The sequence below is a fragment of the Lagopus leucura genome, unplaced genomic scaffold (genome assembly GCF_019238085.1).
Source record: "Lagopus leucura isolate 7727_CA_CO unplaced genomic scaffold, USGS_WTPT01 Super-Scaffold_100001, whole genome shotgun sequence".
Classification (NCBI taxonomy): domain Eukaryota; kingdom Metazoa; phylum Chordata; class Aves; order Galliformes; family Phasianidae; genus Lagopus; species Lagopus leucura.
The window spans coordinates 43,019,623-43,041,905 of record NW_024962262.1 but is presented as its reverse complement, the minus strand read 5'-3'; the positions used below and the strand labels follow the sequence as shown (position 1 = coordinate 43,041,905).

The 22,283-nt window shown below is 40.1% G+C and overlaps 1 protein-coding gene across 7 annotated transcripts in view; it reads right to left on the bottom strand.

Moving 5' to 3' along the window:
* The window catches only part of TMEM255B (transmembrane protein 255B), a 67,487-nt gene extending 45,472 nt beyond the window's left edge, over positions 1-22,015 (bottom strand). For 5 of the 7 annotated variants that reach the window (XR_006178235.1, XR_006178236.1, XM_042868075.1 and 2 more), the window contains exons 1-3: positions 21,948-22,015; positions 13,524-13,666; positions 9,204-9,266 (exon numbers count right to left, since the gene is read on the bottom strand). Coding sequence is in view for 5 of the 7 variants with exons in the window: in XM_042868075.1 (XP_042724009.1) it covers positions 9,204-9,266; positions 13,524-13,666; positions 21,948-22,008 (267 nt within the window). In the remaining 2 variants the exon portion in view is untranslated. Of the gene's footprint in view, positions 1-9,203; positions 9,267-13,523; positions 13,667-15,589; positions 16,019-21,947 lie in introns of those variants that run through there. The other 2 variants (XM_042868077.1, XM_042868076.1) reach the window with 2 other exon arrangements.
* Positions 22,016-22,283: the final 268 nt, after the last annotated feature.

The following is a 22,283-nucleotide window of genomic DNA, read 5'->3' as shown; positions in this document are numbered from 1 at the left end:
ACTACTGACACTGGATTCTCTGCTGCAATACTCATGGATACCTCTGTATGTGCTCAGTGACTTCTTCCTAGCAAATCTCCCTGCATACTTTGACTTACTAGGTGTTTAGCCGGCTTTGGTTCAGTTTCCTTCAGCTACATGCTTTCTAAATGAGTTTTTTATTATTATGCAACTGCTTTTTCCATCACTTTTGACTTAATAGTTGTCACCGTCTAACATACTGGCACCTCTGTTCGAGAAGCATCCATTTATTATTACTTCTGCATCCCTCAGCATGTTCCTTGCTGTCTCCCTGTCTCCACTAATCTTAAATTATTGTTTTTATTTCAAAACTGTGGAGCCCTCTTTTATGGCATCTTCACCACTGTTTTGTCAAACAGGGATAAAATTTAATCACCACAAGTGTATCAGCCATTCCCAAGCAGCTCTCTCTGCTTGTCATTTCTTTTTAAGGTGTGAAAACCCATAGACCAAACCAACGCCTTAATACCACTGTTAAGCTTTCTCACAAGGCTTTCCCAGCCATCTGTGCACACAAATCTCTCCCATTCTCCTATATTCCCCTGCAGCCAGCAGTTGCTATGCTACCCTCACTGTTTCTGAGATTGAGCTCTTTATCTCTTCTGCAACTCCAGTCATCTAGAAAAGAGTAATGGAAACATTTTGCCTTAAAACTGTATTGTCCAAATAAAAACTCAGTTCCCTGTATGGCTAACTCAGTTCCCTAGTCTAGGTCTCTCACGTGGTTTCACCCTCCAGAAGTGCTTCTTGAACAAATCCATTATTTATACCAATCCACTTTCCCCTAATCTTACTGTAACATATCCTGTCTGTTAACTTTTAATTTGAAGATACAGTTTCTGCAAAAGATGCTATACAAAGTAAAGCTGATTTTTCCCATATGAAAGAATGGTGTGAATTCAATCAGCCATTATGAAACATGAAACAAAGTTATTCATGTATTTTTCGTTCTCTCAGAACCTAATGTCAGCTACAAACCAAATCTAAAACAGCCAGAAAACTATTTCAAATTGTTTTGTGGACAAATGTTTGCTAGAATGACCAAGTGAATGAAATCAACCTCCATCAAGCAATTTACATGCACTTAGACTTTAAAACTGGAGTCACTGTTACACTGCAGTCAGAGAATGTCTTTGATGTATGTGTAAATAAAGAGCACATAATAAATTCAAGATAATTCATTCATAATGAATAAATGCTTGTCTTGGCTCAGTTAAAATTATCATCACTGCTGATGCAATATCTCTCAGATCTGCTGAAGTCTCAGGACAGGCCCAGCTACTGGACTCCAGAAGATCTTCTTAAATCAGTATCAGATGAAAGGCAGAACTGCACTTGCTTCACATTTTCCGAGACAAAAAGCAGAAGGCAATCTAAAATAGTATTTTTAATCTCAGTGGGGTTGTTTTATTATTGGTGCTCTTTTATTCCCCCCATAGCATACGAAGATCACTGTTCACACAGGGTGTGAAGTCTCAATACATATTTCTGGAAGAGGAATGTTGCAGTGCACATGCAAGGTGAAGCACTAGTTCTTACACAGACTACTGGGTGAAACCTAGAGTGTTGTTTGTATGTGTTGGAGCTGCTAAGAAAATTCTCCTAAGGGATGGATTTCATCATTCCTAACTCCAGCTACTTATAACCACTTATTTCAGCTACTCATCTCTGCTCCTCTGCAGCCAACAGAGGGCCAGGCACTTCCAGAAACTATTACAGGATGGGATTAATCACCTTCTGAAGGAATGTCTTTTTTTTCCATTGGCTAGAGAGGAAGCCTAGATGAGGAAGTATACATGCTGCCAAAACCAATATCTTGTCAATACTTCTTCCATTCCCTTGATAGTGGCTGCTCTGCCTTATATTTTCACTTCTCCACATCACTACTTTCCCTCAGTCATTTGCCTGGGATAGTGGAGTAAGATGGGTAATGTGGAAAGAGAGGAGGATGCCTTGGATTTGATGATGACAGAATAATATGATACAGAAAACAGCAACATAAACACATGTGGAACCAGCTTAAGCAAGCTTTAATCCAGTAGGAACTTCAGACTTGTAAGAATTTGAGCATCAGCAAAATTTAAGAATGGCTTAAAAGGGTTAGAAATTTAGGAATATCAAATACATAGACAAGAAGCAAAAATCAAATATAGCATTAAAGTAGACAGGAATAAAAGTGAAACAAATGTAGATTCACCAATCAGCAGCGCTGACATTATAGGAATCCATCAGATATTTCCTTAGATGGATGCTCCTGATTATTGATACTGATTAAAGAGGAACAAGTTCATTTCATCACTTAAACAGAGACAGCTGTTCAGAGCAGTATGAAAACAATAAAACAGAAATAAATAGCATGCTGTATATCATAAGACCTTGTTCTCCCTGGTGAAATGTGATGAACTGACATGGATCAAGACTATTATGGCTGGCACTGTTTAGCAGTACGTACTTAACACCAAAATCTGTTTTTATAAATCTGCTTTCACATTATAGTGACTGCACTGTTTTCTAAGACATGCATGCTGCTTATCAGAAATGCATTACAATCAAATTATAAATTTTCATGTACTGAAGTTCTGCCTGCTGTGCCTGGAAGATTGTATCTGGCCAGCTGGGGTACTCATCTATTTAATTTTTCAAATCAGAAGCTGTTTGTCTTTTTTTCTGGACATATCTCATCTCACCTTATCATCCATGCACACATGAACATTTTTTATCCGAGATTCCTTACCAAAACTCTTTTTATCCCCCATCGCTTGCTTGCTTGGGAAAGTAATGAATTTCCCTATTGTTCCACAAACACATTTAATGGGTCATAAAGTTTACTTCTGTTCTCAGCTGTGTGACTGTAATGCTTTTATTACATAAACAGCATGAGAAAACAAACTGGCACAGGAAAAAAAAAAACATTATCCTGTTATGCCCTTAATTCTACATACTGTTTCTAAGCACAGATCTTACAGGACTACATCCCTAAAAATTTCCATTTAACAAGATGGAGAATTTAAACTGAATTGGCAACTTAAGTCTCAGACTCAAAAAAACAGTGCAAACCCTAAAAAATTACAATGTTGAGAATAAACTGTGCTGGTGCGTGCATATATATATATATATATATATATTTATATATACACACATACACTTACAAATACACATACATGTATACGTACATACCTGTATCTGTACAATAAAAGCTTCCAGAAGCAAACTGAAGCCATAATGGCTGCCAAGAGAGCTCTCCAAATGGAAATCAAAGTATTTCCTTCCTCCATGTTCCTCCTTTGTAATAAATTTGGCAATTCCTTCTGCCAAAGACAGCAGTAAATGTGGTAGTTTCTTTCTGATCTAGAGCCTGATCTACCACCATATTGTGTCACTTGGCATCAAAGCTGGGTAAGACCTGGGACAGGTACAACAAACAGACTGGCCTAGAGTCAGATGAGAGGGAAATAACTACCATACTATACTGCAGCTAGATGCAATTGGTGGAATATCTGTTGGTATGTGGTAACTGGCCTGGAGTGGCAGTGTAGCATCCTGGTCTTTTTCCCCAAGTCTGTGGTTCCTGTTATCAGAAATATGTGGTTAGCAGACAAGATGAACTGCCAACAGCCACTGCGTATTTAGGCATTTCAGATCAATTACCCAGCATCTAAAAAGGGTTCTACTGCTGTCTTGTCACATTTTTATAGCTGCATTGGAGAAAAAGAGATTGTGTGGGTGGAATAGAAGATGAATGGAAAGCAGCTGAGACCACAGAGCAGTGGTCAGTGGATGGGCATCCAGGTGGGAACCTATGTTCCTCAGGGTGCCCTGTTGGTGTCAGGGCTGTTGAATATCTTCTTTAAGCCCTGAGTAAGGGCCCAGGGTGCACCCTGAGCAAGTTCACTGAGGACACCACGGCAGGGAGCAGCAGTCAACCACAACTCTGCAAATATTCGGTCCAGCAAAACCTGAAATAACTTTGAAGTTGCCCCTGCTTTAAGCAACCAGTTGAACCAGAGGCATCTTTGAACTTAAATTCTCTTATTCTGCCAAAACACTGCAAATGGGGTAAAAATACAGAAAATACTGCCCCATACTCAACATTCAGAATGAGCAAACGCTTCAAATAATACTGACTCATTCAAACCTTAGAGAAGACAAGAGGTGTTATAAAATATGACTTTGATGTTTATGCTGTAGTATATTTGTATTTACTATATATTGGAAATAATCATTTTTAATGCACAAGGTCAAAGAATGGAATAAAAAATTCTAGCATATTTTAACTCAGTCCTTCATTCTTGAAATACTTAGTAATAATAAAAATATCTCATAACATACTAACTAAAATAGAATATAAGTAACTTTCCTACTACCCACATTTTTATTGCCTATATAGTTTCCTTTTTTAAATTTCACTCGCCTTTACTTTAGAAGGTGCTTTCATACCCACAGACATACACCTGTCCTCCTCCTTTTCAGCTGACATAACTGAGTCTTCACAACATCTCCAGTTATTTGCCCTACTTCTACATATGAATTTTCCTTCATGACAAGGAATACTGGGGATTTCCTAGAACTACCATGCATGGATGACATGCAAAATCCTTCTCCAAAAGTACTAAAAAGGGGCTACAAAGCAGCTTCCTGCCAAATAAGGGAGCTAACATTGAAGACTGCACCATGTTTATAGATAAAAGGAGACTGGACAGTCTACATACATACATACTTCCCTGCTTTAAAACTGTGCAGTTACTGTACAATACCTTCTGTGATCTCAGGATTACCGAAGACAAATATAACTATCACTTAACATGGGATTATTTTTACGACTCTTTAGCTTCCTAAAACTCAATAGTCTAGTCTAAATCACCTTTGAAGGTTCCTTCCAAGGTGTAAGGAGAGAAGGAGATGCTTTTAAAGGACATCTCATGACAGCAGTCCAGGAGCTAAACATAAGAGAACAGGAAGATGTTGGTGCTCTATGAAAGAAGTTCTCAAGGAATAAGCTGCTTGAATTTATCAGCTCATAAGATACTGTTATATTATGAAAGAAATGCAGATATTTAAAAAAGAGCTATCACAGAATCACAGAATGGTTGGAAGGGACCTCAAGGATCATGAATCTCCAACCCCCCTGCCACAGGCAGGGCCACCAACCTCCACATTTAATACTAGACCAGGCTGCCCAGGGCCCCATCCAACCTGGCCTTGAACACCTCCAGGGATGGGGCATCCACAGCCTCTGTGGGCAGCCTGTTCCAGCACCTCACCACTCTCTCTGTAAAGAACTTCCCCCTGACATCCAACCTAAATCTTCCCTCCCTCAACTTAAAACCATTTCCCCTTGTCCTGCTGTTATCTACCCTTTCGAAGAGTTAATATGCTCATACAAGCTATGCTTGACCTCATACAAGAGTCACTGTCAACCTGAAGTGCTTACCTGTATACAAATCTCCATGTCTGGTTACAAAATGTGCAGTTAAATCAAACCATAACATCTAGCACACATTTATGACTGAAAGTATGGTAACAGGACTTTACAGTTGTCATCATTTTAAAGGTGCTGAACAAGATAAGGATGATTGCTAATTTATTCTGTTGTTATTATTTTTACATCAAAATTAAGTGTTTTTCCGTGAATAGTCTGAAATATAAGCACACAAAAAATAATCACTATAATCACTGAAAAAAGAGAAATGCTGTAGACCTTCTTGGCAGCATGAGTTCCAGTAAGACTTACTACTTCAGTAATGAAAATGATCTGCATTTCCTCTGGCACTACAGCAAGGACTTATTCCATATATTTGTGTAGTCTACAGAATTTTAATGGTATTTCTCTTCATGTAATCTTGATGCTTCAATTAGCTTAATATGTGGTATGGAATCTGTCAGCAATTAGCATCTCACGAAAATCTACACTAAAGCCAGTTTCTTTCAGGATGCTCGATTGGCAAGAAAAACAAGAAGCACAGTGTGTCTGAACAGAGCAGAGTAGGTATCCTCACTGATCGTTTTTTACATACATTTTGCTAATTTGTGCCTACCAACACTAATCCTTCCCTACCTCTCTAACTAATTTTAGCATCTTGTTTTCTAATCAGAAATACATTGTACTGTATTGTGAGGAGATGGCAGGCAAGCAATCAAATAAGCAAGGATACTTCATGTCACATAATCAGCTACATTTGATTTAAGTATTGTAGTATCTTGCACACATCCATCAGGACTATACGCCTTTGGAATGTGGCACCATAAAGCTACGCTCTGTTCTTTAAACCATAGCCTGCTTTGCCAGGGGACAGGGGAGGAAAAAGGGAACAGCAGCACATTATGCTTCAATTTCTGCTGTTTGCTAGTTCTAAACATCCTGAATCAGTGCAAAGGCATCTTATCCTCAGTCAAAGGGAGATTTTATTCTACTGGTGCCAAGCTCTGCATAACAGAGGCAAGCACGAATGCTGAGAGCTCAAGTGAAATCATGCTAGTCAATGAGGCAGAGCCTGATTCTGCAAGTAGCAGTTCCTTTAAATTAAAGGTTATACCTTGGTCAGCACATTGAAGTCCTACTGTGACTCTGGAATGCCAAGAACAAGGTCAAAGAAGTGCAGCATTATTAATGTTGTGTTTTAAGAACAACCCATCGTCCATTCTGCCTAAGTGTGCTTTCATTCTTTCTCAAACTCCGTGTTTACATTTATTGACTGCTGGATTTTTGCTGGACCAGCTCTGCTAACCATTACATATTTCATACTGCACTTAGCATTTCATCAACTGTGAAAAAAATTAGACTTACAGAGGGCAGATGACAAATAAATACAAATTCAAGATAAAAACTAGAAATGGATTTATGAAAACATCAATTAGAAACAGGTGTGGTTTTTTTCTTCTAATGTAACTGAATCCACTTTAATTTTCAACTAAAAAAAAACCAGCAAGAATGAAGTATTGATTCATTACAGGGGCCAAAAAACTGTCAGAGCTACACTGGGTTAAGTTCAAGTTTTATACAGAAGTAAGTGTCAAAGGAATTCCAGTTAAAAAAGAAGTAATTGAGTAAACAATTCCTTTTCCTCCATGTCCTCTTTTGTTGTGATGCAAGAAATAGAAATTTGAGTTACCAGAATATGATTTTTTTCTATTACATTTCTATGCTTATCTAAGTATTTACAAATTATTGATGCCTGCAAATTTGTTTAAGCTGCCCTAAACCTTTTCAATTATATGTACTCAGCCACACTCCAGGGAATAATTGCTGCCCTCAGTTGTAGTATGATGTAAACCCTTTCCAACTCATTTCTGAAACATGTGAAAGCAAGCCACTCAGCCTTAGCTGGATAGTGTTAAAGGCTTTGCCTACTGTGGATGATACTCAGAACAACAAGCATAATTAAACTTTCTAGTTATTTTCTTGGTCTGTTCACTAACAAAGCAGTGTTTCAACAGCCAGATCATAACTGTTATTAATAGAAAGCTGTTTTCCTTGTTCCACGCTGGGAAATGTAAACAGGCTCCAGGACCAAAAATACTGGTTTTATCCCCTCTCCTTGTGCAAACGATACAACGCATTGAGTCTTACAAGCTTTGGCAGGATCTCATCCACCTTATTTCTTTTTATACGCCATTTTATTTTCTGGTAAACACAGAAGCACTGGAGAACTAAGAGGCAGGACAGGGGAAAAATGAAAGATAAAATAAGCCTAAAATATTATGGTTGTTAGTAAAGTAGCATGAATGCTGTGGAAGACAGTGGTATTGTTATGTACCCTCTTTCTTTAGCTTGCAACTTGGAACCTTGGAGTTCATCCTTGTCTCCAATTTACAAATAGAGAAAACAGTTCTTATAAAAACAAATAAGCTGTTTTGTTACCAGCAAAATTAATTATTAATGTTGCAGATTCATGTCTCACAGGTCACATCCCACTTGGAATCCTTAGTTTTCCAGGGTGGAGAGCCAACACCATAGCACCAGAGGGTAACTAATTTATACTTCTTTTCTCTGCCACCCGCATATTTTCTGAAACTTGAATTGCACATCCCTGGGGTCTCCACCTCCCTGCTGAATTTGCCTGAAATTGGTTAACACATTCAAAAAACTGAATGAGGAATAGAGAAAGATACAGACAAACCTCATGACTTTATCAGTCTCATTTCTTTGGGAAGCCCAGGCAGAAACAAAAGCAAAGTAGAGCAGTATTTGAAAGTATACCACTTAAAGTTTCAAAAAAAATGCAAAAAAAACCCAACCCTGATATTATGAAATAAGTTTACCTACAAATAATGAAATCAAGATGGGAATTACTAAGAAGGAAACAGGAGATCACAACAGACCACTTAAAAAATGTAAGGTACATCAATCATTTCTTCCTCTAAGCTTAACATCACTCTTTTGATTTACACCTGTGAAGGCTCTGCATTATTAAATGAATTGTAGTTCATAATGCTTAGCTGTAATCAGTCTACTGTAAAGTACACGTTGGACATGATTTTATTCAACCAAGACAGTGCTATTTTTTGCTGAGAGCAAGAAAACTCTAAGACTTTCTACAAACCCAGTCCAACACACCTTTCTTTACCCAGATGGCCCCAACGACTTTTTCCAACCTCCTCACGTAAATAAAAGCAAGGGGTTCGCAAGACAAGCTAAATATAAAACAAACCACAAAGCAATATCATATCCTGTCTGATTTAGTCAGGGAATCTTGACAGCAAGATTCTTCCTTTCAACATGTAGATTTTTAGGAAAGCATTGTTGATTGAAACTTCCGTAGGATGAAATTGCCTCTTATGATAGAGCAGATCACTGGCACATTGATGCCCAAACTGGCATATCACATCCATTTTGCCTCCCTCCCCATCCTTTTCTCTGCTGCACAGTCCTGGACAAACTCACACTCATCTGACCCTTCTCTGGATCAACTCACTAAATCAGCTGAAATTAATTTAGTTTAAAAAAAAAAAAAAAAAACAGGTTTTTATTGTCAGAAATGGTGACCCCATAAATCATCCCTTGCTCGATACAGATAGAAACATGGTCACTTCATACTTCTCAGCTGCTTCTTAGAAAATGTGAAAAAAATGACTAATATTTTGGAGCTTATTGGAGCAGTTTTAAGTCAACTGAAAATTTCTGCTCTTTGTGTTTTTAAGACATCGTGATACAAAAAATTAGAACAAAAAGTGATATTGCTTACCATTTGTCTTCTGTTCTCTACCAGGTGGATGCCAACAATCCCTAGGAAAGATCCAAAGCCAAGCTAAGGTAAAGAACAAAACCAACAGAAACATACGAGGTCAGATTATTTGGTCAACATACTAAACCACAACAGTGAAATCTGAGCAGGTTAATCATACCACTATGTGGGATGGGTGAGGGGAAAAGGTAAATATTATCACTGGATAATCATATAATGCAACACGGAATGACCAGAAATCCAAATCTTCAATATTTCAGATTAAAACTTGTAATCTAATAAAGGAAAGTCTGTGAAAATATATGCTTTTATAACCTGCCTATTGTCACCATTATCACATATTGTTTTACAAATTGTAAAGCAAAAATTAAGTGATGTGGGAGGAAAGAACACTGACATTTAGCCCACACATCATTGTCTTGGAAAAATGTACAGCTTAAGTTAACAGGAGTTTTCCTCAAAAAACAGGTGCTTTACTGCCACGCAAGTGACCTAAATTCATAACCCTACATTGGGTTTGTTTGGTTTTAATGACTAAACACTATCACACAGAAAAAGTCCCTGCTAAAATGCCAAAAAGACAAGGACCAGTCACAACCATAACGGGAGAGAGGAGGAAAGGAAGGTAGAGTAAAGCAGCATTTGTTCTTGTCAGTGCTGCTTTAGAAACAGGGCGGCAGGAAAATGCCGCTCCCTATTAGGGGCCTGCGAAAGTTTGGAGAGATGGAAACTGCTTGCATTCTTGTCCAACACGAGGTAAAGTGACTACGGGGAAACCAGCCTTTCATTCCAGCTTTCTGGCATCAGGATTCCTTCCCATCTGGCTCATGTTCATTTGAATAAAAGTGTGCCCCACAGGCAAGACCTAGCTGGCCAGAGGTTTAGAAACAGCCACAGCAGTGCTAGTGCCATTGGGCTTTCTCCTGCTTCTCTCTTCTTGCTTTGCCTGACTATGATTCTTCGCCACCACCTTAGTCTCAACCTCATCACTTTCACATTTCTGGCTCCACTCTTTGCTACAGATGGCTCTACTCTGCTTGGAGAAGCTCTCAACCATACCCTTAGCTCACAAACAATCACTCCATGGATGGAGCATCACTTTTCTGTTAAGGAGTCTAACCCCCTTCCTGGTGCTAACTTCAAAGTCTCTTTTCCAAGCCCAATTAAGTTTTTAAGGACTAAGCATCCCAGCCAAGGGCTTGAGTGAGGCCCATGAACTCCTTGCTCTTATGCACAACTGCTCACATCAGAAAGCAAATCTCCTGTAAGCACTTTAATATCACACCAGGAACCCATGATTCTTCCTCAAAAGGCAAATGTAGGAAAAGGGATTTGCTATTGAGTGTTTTGGGAAGATTTATGTGAAAGGGAGGCACAAGTGTGAAAAGCAGAGACTAAAAGAGTGTGGAAGCGTGTCTGAGCTGACTGCTGAATAAGAGAGAGACTTGGAACTGTGAGCAAGGACACGGCGTTCAGGGGACAGCAACTTCGTAAATTAACACAACTACATCAAAATGACAGCTGGTTCCAACACCAATTTTTCATCAGAAGAAGAGAAACCCATGCAGTCCCATTTAAGGCTTATAGAGTGGACACAGTGGAGCAATATTATCCACATGCAGAAAAAAAAAAAAACACCAAAAAAACAGTAAATAATGAACAATAGCAGTTTAATCAGAAGGTGTAGAACCACAGATAGAGATCATACCATAAGACCACAGAATTACTGAGATTGGTTTAGTGTTATATTTGCTGCTTTTCCTGTCTGTTAAGATAATAAGCTGCTTGGGTTGGGAACTCTGGAAATTAGAGTAATATGATGACAGAAATATTTGGACTCTGCAATCTCCTGGTTGAAAGATTATAAAAAAGATTATTAAAAAAATACAAGTAATAGTCACACATAAGTGGTAAGAAGTATTTAAGTATAAACAGTATTTATAAGGAAGCAAGGTTGAAGAAGCTCCAACTTCCAGCCTGAAAGTTAGTTTCTTACTGTTAAATTCTATGAGAACTAGATGTTATTTTTAATTGAAATTGGCACTGTCTGATCTCCTAAACTTCTCTGAGCCCAACAATTAAATAGGTAACGTGGAATTCACTTACCAAGCTCTAGCTATTTAGAAGTTTGGGATCAGTGCTATGCCAGTTTTCTAAGCTCCTTCTACTGCCCGTGGAGAAGAGGAGCACCTTTTGAGGGTTATTGAGCTCTGAAAGGTCTTCCATAGCCATCTGTCAGTGCTGCACTGGAGTCAGCAATCTCAAAAAACAGGGAAGGGACAGCAGAGCTCCTCTGACTTGGCCAGATATTGTACAAGGGTTGCAAAATATTTATACCAATTAACCACCACTCTTTCTCAGTTTGTTCAGTAAGACAGCATGTGCACAAAAAGAATTCCAGATTTTAGGAAAACCAACAATTTTCTGAAGGGAAAATGTAATAACAAAGACTTTGTTTTCAAAACATTCCGATATATCCTAGCTATTTTGAATATTAATGGCTAACATTTAAAAATTAGTATATTATTTTATTTTTATGGGTGAGCAGACATTGTTTTCTTTCTAAAAGAAACTAAATGCTGAAAAAAAAATTTCTGAGCACATGAGTTTATGGCTTCTTACACTGACTCTACATAGCTTTCCAAAGAAATTCCTTTCAAGGGAACAAATGCAGAAAATGTGACCTTCTAAAATACTTTAATTCAATTTACAGAAGATTTTTATCACTATTAATATATTTATTTCAGTTTAATGAAAGGAAGAGTCATTCTTCTAAGGTCTTATTATTGGAACTACTTCTTGTACTATTTTTAAAACACCACTCCTTACAGATCATTATCCCAAAATTATCTTTCTGAAAGACCTATTCTCAACATTACACTAAGATGTAAGAGGACTTGCTTAGGAGGAACAGTTCTAACTCATAAGTTATTAATGGCAATGCAAAATGTATGCACAGTATTAAAAGATGAAATGCCCTCTTCTCTGGGAATTTCATTTCACAGAGAACAAGAACCTTGCAACACATCCACAGAATCATAGAATCACCAAGGTTAGAAAAGACCTACAAGGTCATCTGGTCCAACCATCCACCTATCACCAATAGTTCTCACTAGAGCACATCCCTGAAAACAATGTCTAAACATTCCTTGAACGCCTTCAGGGACGGTGACTCCACCACCTCCCTGGGCAGCCTATTCCAACACCTAACAACTCTTTCAGGAAAGTAATATTTCCTAACATCCAACATGAATCTCCCATGGTGCAACTTGAGTCCATTCCTCCTCATCTTATCACTGGTTACATGAGAGGAGGCTGACCCCAAGCTCACTGCAGCCCCTGTTCAGTAGTTACAGAGAGCAGTAAGGTCACCCCTGAGCCTCCTCCTCTCCAAATTGAACAATCCCAGCTCCTTCAGCCACTTCTCACAAGGCCTGTGCTCCAGACCCCTCACCCCTCATTCGGTACCTCTTTGGTACCTACCTCTTTTCTTTTTTTTCTTTGCATGCTTTACCTCCTCTTGCTGTCTAGGGGAGAGCAAATCAGGCATAGAGACTTTGCTGCCCTTGTTTTTCTTTTTTTCTAAAATTCAGTTCATTCACCTAAAAAAACTATTCATCTCCCAAAGTTTTCCACTCTTTTAGATATGACCAATCACTTCTGAGATTAGAAAAAGCCATAGGGGTTGAACCAGCAAGGCCTCCCCAGAAGACACAGGAGCACTACAGAGTTAAACAGATGCAGCATAAGCCTCATCTCCAGTGCAGGTATATGTTTAAGCGCCCTGCTCCAAAAGTAAAAACAAAACAAAGGATCTGGAAGGAGAACTTGTTCATGAGGACACCCCAAGACTGTACAAGAAGATGTAGAACATTGGTAGACTCTAGGGAGAAGCTTCCATATGCCCATCAATAGCATTTTCCCTCCACTAGACCTAGCAGAATTCTTGGCGTGTAGGCAGAAGAACAGAGTGACTCTTTGCACCATCAGGGTAGTAAAAATGCCTGTCATGTAGTCCCTTGTATGCCCACATTTGTAACAAATTATTGGGAAGTCAGGCACTGCCTTCAGCACAGGCCAAGGAGTTCAGCATACTGCTGTGTGGTGCAAACTTGGTCCCTCTGTGTCCCCTGAAAGCCTCCCCTTCAGGGCAATTCAGTGTTTACTCCCCTGCATAATCACACACTAGAACTAGATCAAAACAAATAAGCATCTTCTTTCTGTGAAATGCAATACAAATTATTTCCTTTGTTTTCTTTTTATGAGTTAGAGTTTCCTGTATCCAGCTGATATAGTTATCTAGTAGGTTTCTTTACTCACAATGATGCCTGGGTAGTAGCCTCCCACAGTAACATTTTCTGTTCTTGTTGTAGCTGCCAGACCTATGGTCAGTATGAAAATGGACACCACCAGTAGAGAGACTGTGAACCAAAGTGAAGTCTTCTTCCTTTTTGCAAATTGCCCTGTAGAAAGTGGAGTGGGGGAGGGGGAAGAAAAGAGTTTTGAATTGCAAAAATTGCGGAACAAATACAAAACAATCAACCATTTCCATTTGTTAAACTCTTCTGTTGTTAACCCACTGCTGTTCTCCCACTAATGCAAACTGCTGGCAGACAACAGAGAGACTGAAGAAATACAGTTAGCTGGAACTCTACACAGCTTAATGCGCACACATTAGGCACATGTACAAGATGAGCTTTTATTAAGCTGAACTGAATGTCAGGTGATGATAATTATGCCTTATTTTCTGTAATAATTAAGTTGTTGTTCACATCCATAAGTCAAATCCTGCAAGCCTTGAACAATGCTTACCTTTGTGAAGTTCCAATTTTAGTCTATCTTGGCAGAATATACAAATTTATATTTTAAACAAGATTAGCATATGCTCTACATACTATCACAAAAAAAAAAAAAAGAAAAAAAAAGAATGTTGTGTTCATATTAATACTAAGGCGAGCAAAACAAACGATACCTCTGAAGCATATCTGTGGTGCAGTTAATCAACTAATGACATATGGGATTACCTTTTCTAGTAATAGCTGCTCAATTAAGTGCGTTCATTGAGAGGACATGGAAATTCTTCATTATCAATCCATTCTTCACTAGGTGTATGAGTTTAAATAAAGCCAGTTCTGTTTCATCAAAGTCAGCTCAGAACTGAAAAGCAGACTTCACATGTGTAACTCCACAAGTCAGCTACCTTTCCCACAAAGTAAAGTGATTGATTCAATACATCTACCAGATTTTTTAATATATTGAAGTGATTTATTCTTACTTGACTTCTAGACTTCACAGAATCACAGAATGGCCAGGGTTGGAAGGGACCTCAAGGATCATGAATCTCCAACCCCCCTGCCACATGCAAGACCACCAACCTCCACATTTAATACTAGACCAGGCTGCCCAGGGCCCCATCCAATCTGGCCCTGAACACCTCTAGGGAGGAAGCATCCACAACCTCTCTGGGCAGCCTGTTCCAGCACCTCACCACTCTCTCTGTAAAGAACTTCCCCCTGACATCCAACCTAAATCTTCCCTCCCTCAACTTAAAACCATTTCCCCTTGTCCTGCAGTTATCAACCCTTTCAAAGAGTTGACTCTCCTCCTGTTTATAGGATCCCTTCAGATAATGAAAGCTGCAATTAGGTCAAGCCCTTTGAGCTCTTACAGCTCACAGTTTTAAGTTTTTCTGACATTACTAAGGTAGCAATCTGTTCTCTGTTCCATCTCAATGGATACAGTTCTCAGGCATGCAGCTCCAGGAGTGTTAAGTATGGGATGGAAATGCAGAACGTTACACACCAAATGAAAGTATACTGGTTAACCTCAAGACTCAGAAAAAAGGGAAGTAAAGAAGAAAAGAAAAAAAAAGTCCTCCTTCAGCATATGGATTAGGGTACTTAGTTTCAGATTCCCAGACAATATCCAAACTAGTTGCTTGTTGTAACTCATATTTACATTACTGTTGTAGTCATCTGTCCAACCTACTGTGTATCTGTACAGTCTACAATAAGAGACACATAAAATATAGTGTGGCCCAATAGATTTCGAATTCAATGCTTGGCTATGCTGATCATCTTTCTGAAAAGCTAGAAAAGTTGTTTGTGTTGAAAAAAGAAGTAAAAAAATAAGTATCTTTATTATGTATATATCTGGAGACTGCTGAGTCTTCATGAAGCCTTGTCCAAGCATGCACTGGAAGCTACCACTTCAGTAGCACAGTTGTTGCACGAACCAGCCCAACTACCATAACAGGGAATTTCTGTCGACTATTCCATTTACACAGCAGAAATGTTTTTCAGCAGAAAACCCATAGGATTTCCTGTTTTTTTTTTCCTCCATTTTTATAAAGTTTCACATATCTGTCCAATGAGTCATTTTCTAACCTACAGAAAAGTATATGTGGAAAAGAGGCTGGCTTCTCCAAGTCCATTCAACCCTCTTCACATCTCCTGAGCAGTCAGTCAGGAACTCTTTGTCAGAGATGAATTCTCTGCTAGTGTGAAAGACTTCAGTAATCTTCCTTATCCCTAGAATAGAAATCAAGTTATAAGTCAGAGAACTGTGCTGGTAGTGATGATGGGTTCCTTCAGGGCACCAGAGCAAGGCTCTATTCTTCTTCAGTAGAAGACTGAAATGTGATTCTTCCCACACTCACTCAAACAGACAGCCTTTAATCTGACCAATGCATTCAGGACCTGGTTTGAACCTGGCCTCCTTATTTGACAAGACATAGTTCTTCTCATTCCTTCTAACTAAACACAATACACGCAGGGAAACAAATATAAAAGGACTTAGAAAAATAAAATAAATGTACACTTCTAAATTTACCATAAAACAATGGTCATAGATAAAAGAAAGAGAAGGAAAATAGTTGGGAATTAAGCAGCTCTGTCTACACATGTTTAGAGAAATACGAATTCAGACTCAGAAAAACTTTAAAAAGTTGATCAATGTTACTTACCACACCATCATACAGCAAACCCCGCTGTCACTACACAGACAGCAGCATCCGAAACACTGCAGAGGAATAGAAGGGCTGGAAGGCAGGCTTACTCCAGAACCTTTACACTTGTTTTCCCACCATCACCGTATATGTACCTTTGCTTCAGCCTCTGCTTATGTGTGGGGAGGCTATGGGTACATGACAGTGATTATTTACATTCAAGTATCAATATTTTTAAAGAGATTAGGACCATCTCAAATGTAGATCATACACGTAATAATACAGTGATGCATACAGATGAGTAATGTGCAAGGGAACTACAGTGATGCACAGCAAAAAATGAGGATGAAAGAAGGTCTTACATCAAGGGTGCTGCCTTTGTAGAACACTCTCTGACAAAGCTTTCCCAGTGAATGATCCTTCTTAAGCACACCAAATCAGTTCAATGGGAAAAGGAAACTGCAGCATGGTTGAAGGTGAGACCAACATTTGTTATTGGGAATTCTTATCCCAGCCTAACCCTCCACAACTATGAAAATCAGACCAGAAGAAATGATGAAGTTTCATAACTATTCTGCCTTTTCAGAGCTACTAGATAATTGAAAGAGCTACTTCAGAAAGCTGAGGTACTCGATGCCTGCGTTCACCAACAAGGTCTCCCTTTCAGAGATAAGATTCAAGGAGAAGAATTACCACCTGCAGTAGATAAGGAGTAAATTAGAGATTACTTGAGAAAGATCCACGCATTCAAGTCCACTAGACGGACTATATCTATGGATACCAAGAGAACTAATCCCTGCTGCTCTCTATCATCTTTGAAAAGTCACAGACACCAGGGAATTCTCAGTAACTGAAGAAAGGCAAATACATTACCTATCTTCAAAAGGCCAAAACAGTGATTCATTGAATTATGACCTGATCAGCCTCATTTTCATTCCCAGGAGACTGGAACCAAATATTATGGAGCATGTCCTTTTGGAAGACATTTCTGGGCACATAAGCAAAAGAAGACTGGCAACAGTCACAACTGACCAACCCAACTGCCTACCACAACAAAAAGTCTGTCATTGCGGAACAGTGAATGTTATTCATGCCAAATATGGCAAAGATTTTAACACAGCATCCTACAGTGTTCTCAAAACCAAGTTGAGACATCATGGTCTGGTTAAGTAGACAAGAAAGTGTTAAAAAAACTGGCTGGATGATTGACTTCAGAGAAAGTGGTTAATGTATAGTGTATACTGGAGGTCAGTAACACATATACAGACCAGAGGGGTCTGTCTGGGGGACCTGTCCCTTTTACTGTATTCATTAATGCCCTGGAGAAAGTGGTAAGAGTGCATGCTCTTCAAGCTGGCAGATGACAACAAACTACAGGACTAGTCAATACTATGGAGGGCAGGGTTGCCATTCAAGGGCCAGCAGAAAACTTAGAGAATCTAACAGGCAGAGATAAAGTTCAGAGCAAGCTATGCCTTGCAATGAGGACTTACTGAGGACTGCTAGGCTGGGGAGCAGCTCTGCTGAAAAACACCTGGGGGTCCTGGCAGACAGTGAACTGAACATCAGCCAGTGCTGTGCCTTGGAAGCAGAGGTGAGCAGAAGGCTACATTAACAAGAGCATCACCTGCAGATAAGATAGGTAATTATGCCTCTTTGTTCAGCATTTGTTGGATCACATAATACTATATTCAATTTTAGACCCCCAGGACAGGAAAGACATCAATGAGCTGCAACACGTTCTGCAGGAGTGCCCTGAGAAGCTAGAGGGGACTGGAGTACTCACTTTGTAAGAAGAACCTGACAGAACAAGGCTTGTTTGGTCTGCAGAAGAGATGGCTTTTGGCAATGCCAGTAGTAGTCTTCCAATGCCTACAAGGTGGTCATCAAGAGGACAGGGTCAGGCTTTTCCTAGTGGTACACAGCAGAAGGATAAAAGTCAGTGGACATAAATTGAAACGTGTTTCAGGTGAGTTATAAGGAAAAAAAATAAATTAACATTAGGACAGGGAAGCACTGGAACTGGTCTCCCAGAGAGGTTGTACTGTCAAGATCCTTGGAAGTTTTGAAAATCCAACCAGAAAAAGCCCCGAGCAACCTGGTCTGACCTCACCACTGACCTTGTCTTCACTAGGAGATTGAACTGGCAGCTTCCTAAGGTACTTTCCCACCAGAGCTACCTTGATTCCATGATTTTACAATAGTCAAGACAGCTAGATTAAAGGTGGTTTGGGTATGTGTGCTTATATCTACTGTTCCAAAACTGCAGTTTTTATGTGGATGTACTCTAAAGGGATGTAAGAATGCAAACCTTCTGAAGGTCAGTGGATCAGATGATTCTCAGCCAAGTGTTACTGAAAACACTGAATGTCAGCTTTCATGAGACATGCCAAAGAGCAAAGCTACTGCATTTTCAAAGTAACACCTGTACTGGCAAAAGCTAATCAGATTGCATGGAGGTAAAGCATATGTCCAAACTGCCTTGTGAAGTTTTGATTATATTGTATCTATGATATCAATAATTATATGCAAAAAAGAAAGACATGAGTTTGATAGCCCGGATTAAGTTTGCTGGAAAATATCTTAGGAAAAGGCATGCTCTGATTTGTAACCGGAGCAAATTGGACTTAGTCAGATAAAGCAGAAAAGAATGTCATTATTTATAAGGTCTTTTTTTTCTGACTGTACTATATTTTAACTTTGATATTTACAGCTGCCACAAAGCATAATTAATTTATGCATGTGATACCCTTCAATCTTCACATTCTTTTATTTTTTACCAGCTACATCTCAAACCGGATGCAAATGTCCAATCCTACCTTCTTTTTTATATTCTACACTAGAAGCTCTCACAACTACCTGTAGCTAGCAACAGACTTCACCCTTAGCAGAAGTGACTTACAGGTGTGGAGAGAGGCCCCTTCTACAGATACTGGCACATGAAATCTCTTGTTTTTAAGGAACTGTAAAACTAGGTGGGTAGATAGTAACTTCTAATAAACTGCTGGTAGTCTGGGTTTTCTTAGACACATCAAAAAACCATTTGGTGCCTTTATCAAAATGTGTATAAATGATATGTATATACCTCACCAGCTTATTGTGAGGACTAAATAATATTTGTAAAGCAGCACAGTATCTTCAGATGGAAAGGGCTGCAAATAGTTCTTACTATTATTCCCCTTCTGCTATTTCAGTCATGCTGTCTCCCAAGATTTTTCAAATCTTTATTTACTGCTGTTTGTACCAGTTGCCATGCAGCTTTTGGATCTGCTTTTATTACTTTCCCGTGGGTCTGTGCAGCCAAAAAGCAATGCCAGACCGTTCCCAAGGGCACGGCACTGTTCATAGCACAGAGACAGCCTGATTCTTCCCCAGCAATTCTGTGGTAAGCACTGAACCAAAGGCTGACCATGTAAAAAAAAAAAAAAAAAAAAAAAGCCATTTACAAGCACAGGAAAAGTTGCTGTCAGTATTTCTAAGTTGATTTTTCTCCCCTGTGGTTGTTTTGTGGTGCAGGAAACAGTTAATGAAGGCTTACAAGTTTTTAACACTGAAGTGACTCTCAAAACAATTTTGACAGTTATCCCCTTAAACTTCTTTGATCTCTTACTCTGAGCCTCGCTCCACTTTGCTTAACACACCAAATTCATATCTTAGCGTGCCAAAAATCAAGTGCATGGAAAGAAATCTTCTCATCACATTCTCAGTAGCTTGAGAGCTGGTCAATAGAGAGTGTGCACATGTTATTATCTCATCCTCAGGAGCAGAAATAAGAAGTGCTCACTGAAGATCAAGCTTTGCTTGTCACATAGCAACAAAATACAGCAAAATTTCTTTGTTCATCAGTGGCAGAAAGCCAAATTATTTACAATGCTCTGCTTACAATGACCAGGGGGATAAATTCAATTTGCTGGACAATCATGGAAAATGAGTGGTTTTATGGGGAGGGTATAGATTAGATTTCTGGTAGAATGCAAAGCATTAGGTCCTTTAATGAACTGCAGGCTCTGTATTTAAGTGAAGAAAAGTATGAGTTTAAAAGGAGAATGAATGAATTTATGATGAAACATGTCCATGGTATGGAAAGCGGGCAGTGGCCAAGGAAGGGAAAAATAGAGTGAAACAGTATCTCCCAACTCTGGAAAACTTGCGTGTGATCTGCAATTTAACTCAAAAAAGTCTAAATTTAGACTGAGACAACTCTCTTTTACTAACTTTGCAATTCCTTTTAGAATCCAGCTCCAGACATCATAAAGTCTATAAAATTTTTGCAAGGAAAGAAACACTGCAGGATGTAGCAATTTGCCGGGACAAAAATCACATTTGCTAGGTATTGGTACCATGCAATTTCATACATTCGTCTTTGATCTAGTTAGGGTGATCTAAATGGAAATGCTTATTTGAAATAATGCTCCAGCCAAACGTGTATGAGTGTCCTAATATGAGAAAAGAGATAAGTGAGGAAAGTTTGGTAGCAGAAAGAAAAGGTATCTCTTCATTACCTAATGAATGAATTCCAATTTTGTGTTTCAGAGTGGCATTGATCATACATAACAGGATCATTTAAGCAGAAAGTCACCACAGACAGAAAAGTATAGTATCAAAGCAGTAAATGCAAATTCTGCATCCGCTGCTTTGGTGCTGCCAAGCAAATATTTAAGGGAAGAAGTTTGGAGCTAAATTAATAATTTTTAATTACTGCAGTGCTAACATCAGTGCAATCTCTCTCCTGGCTATGGCTTTCATTGCCTATTTTCCAAAATGCTTTTGCCAGCAAATGAATCCTACGTTGCTTCCTAAAGCTAAATGTGATGGACTGAGATGCTTAAAAGGGATACTCACACCTAGATTAGATTTGCCAACTACAACTACAACTAGAACTGCCAACTACAATTGGCAGTTGCTGTCCCTTCCCTGATAAATGCTTGACTTGTCCAGAGTGCTGAACTAATTCAGGCAGATGCAGCAGCGCTCATTCTAAGCCACAAGATAGCAGCGTGTACCAGGTCTGTATCTTTAATTTGTGAGGAATAATCCATCAGTGTGATATATATTCAACTCCTTCAGAAACACAGAAACAGGTCTATCATTAAAAAAAAAACAAACAAAACACCCAAACTCACTGTGCTTTGACACTGTTGTGTGGCAACAGTGCTACCATGCAGTACTGATATGACCTCACGGCTTTGGCAGCAACTGTTTCACTAATAAATAATTGAAGGAGCATCTCAGCATTAGTTCAAGGGCAGCCTGCAGATTTCCAGTGTTCACCTGAAAACATTTGTCAAGTTATGTTATGGCACTTCTTCCTGTCACCTTTTCAACACTGAGATGGTTCTTCTTCCACGTGTAAGGAGAAGTTCTACGATTCTAAGTTTAGGCTCTGCCACGGCTGGCAGTGAGGACCTCCGTGTGCACAGCGAGGACTGCATACCCCCAGCACCGCACTGCCGGCTGTGGTCCCCCCTTCCCCTCAGCACTCCCACCTTCTCCTCTCTTCAGACAGAGCAAAGCCATATCGTCTGAATGCTAACGCACCAGCACCGCGATTTGTTAACCACAGCGGTCCGCCGAAAAGAAAGAAGGCAGTTAGTATAGTAAATACCTCAGCACACGGCTGCAGCCCCGCCGCCCGCCCCGGTACCCATCTCCTAGGGACGCGGGCGGACACGCCTTCGCTCCTCCATCCCCTCCAGCCAACACGGCAGCGAAGATCCGCTGCTCTCGAGGCTCGCCGCGGGGCCCCGAACCCAAGAACCCCGAATCCCCGAGTTGGCGCCGCGGGGGCCGGGGCTCACCTGTGGGGTCCAGCAGGGCCAGCGGACCCGCCATCGCGGGGCCGGTCGCCGGCGCCATCATCCTCCGCGGGCGGCTCCGCTCCGCGCCGCGCTGCCGCCGCGGCTGGCCGCGGGGTGCGGGCGGCAGGGCGGGCTCTCCCCATGGGGAACGCGGCGGGGCGGGGCGGGGCGGGGCGCGCGGTCAGCCGGCGGTACCGGCGGTCCGTCCGGAGGTACCAACGGCAGCTGTCCGAGGGGAGGGCGGCGTGAAGCAGCCTTCGTCGCGGCAAGCCGTCCCTCCGCGGCTCTCGGGCGCTGCTCTGCCCTGTCCCTAGCCGCCCTGCCCCGTGGAGCGGG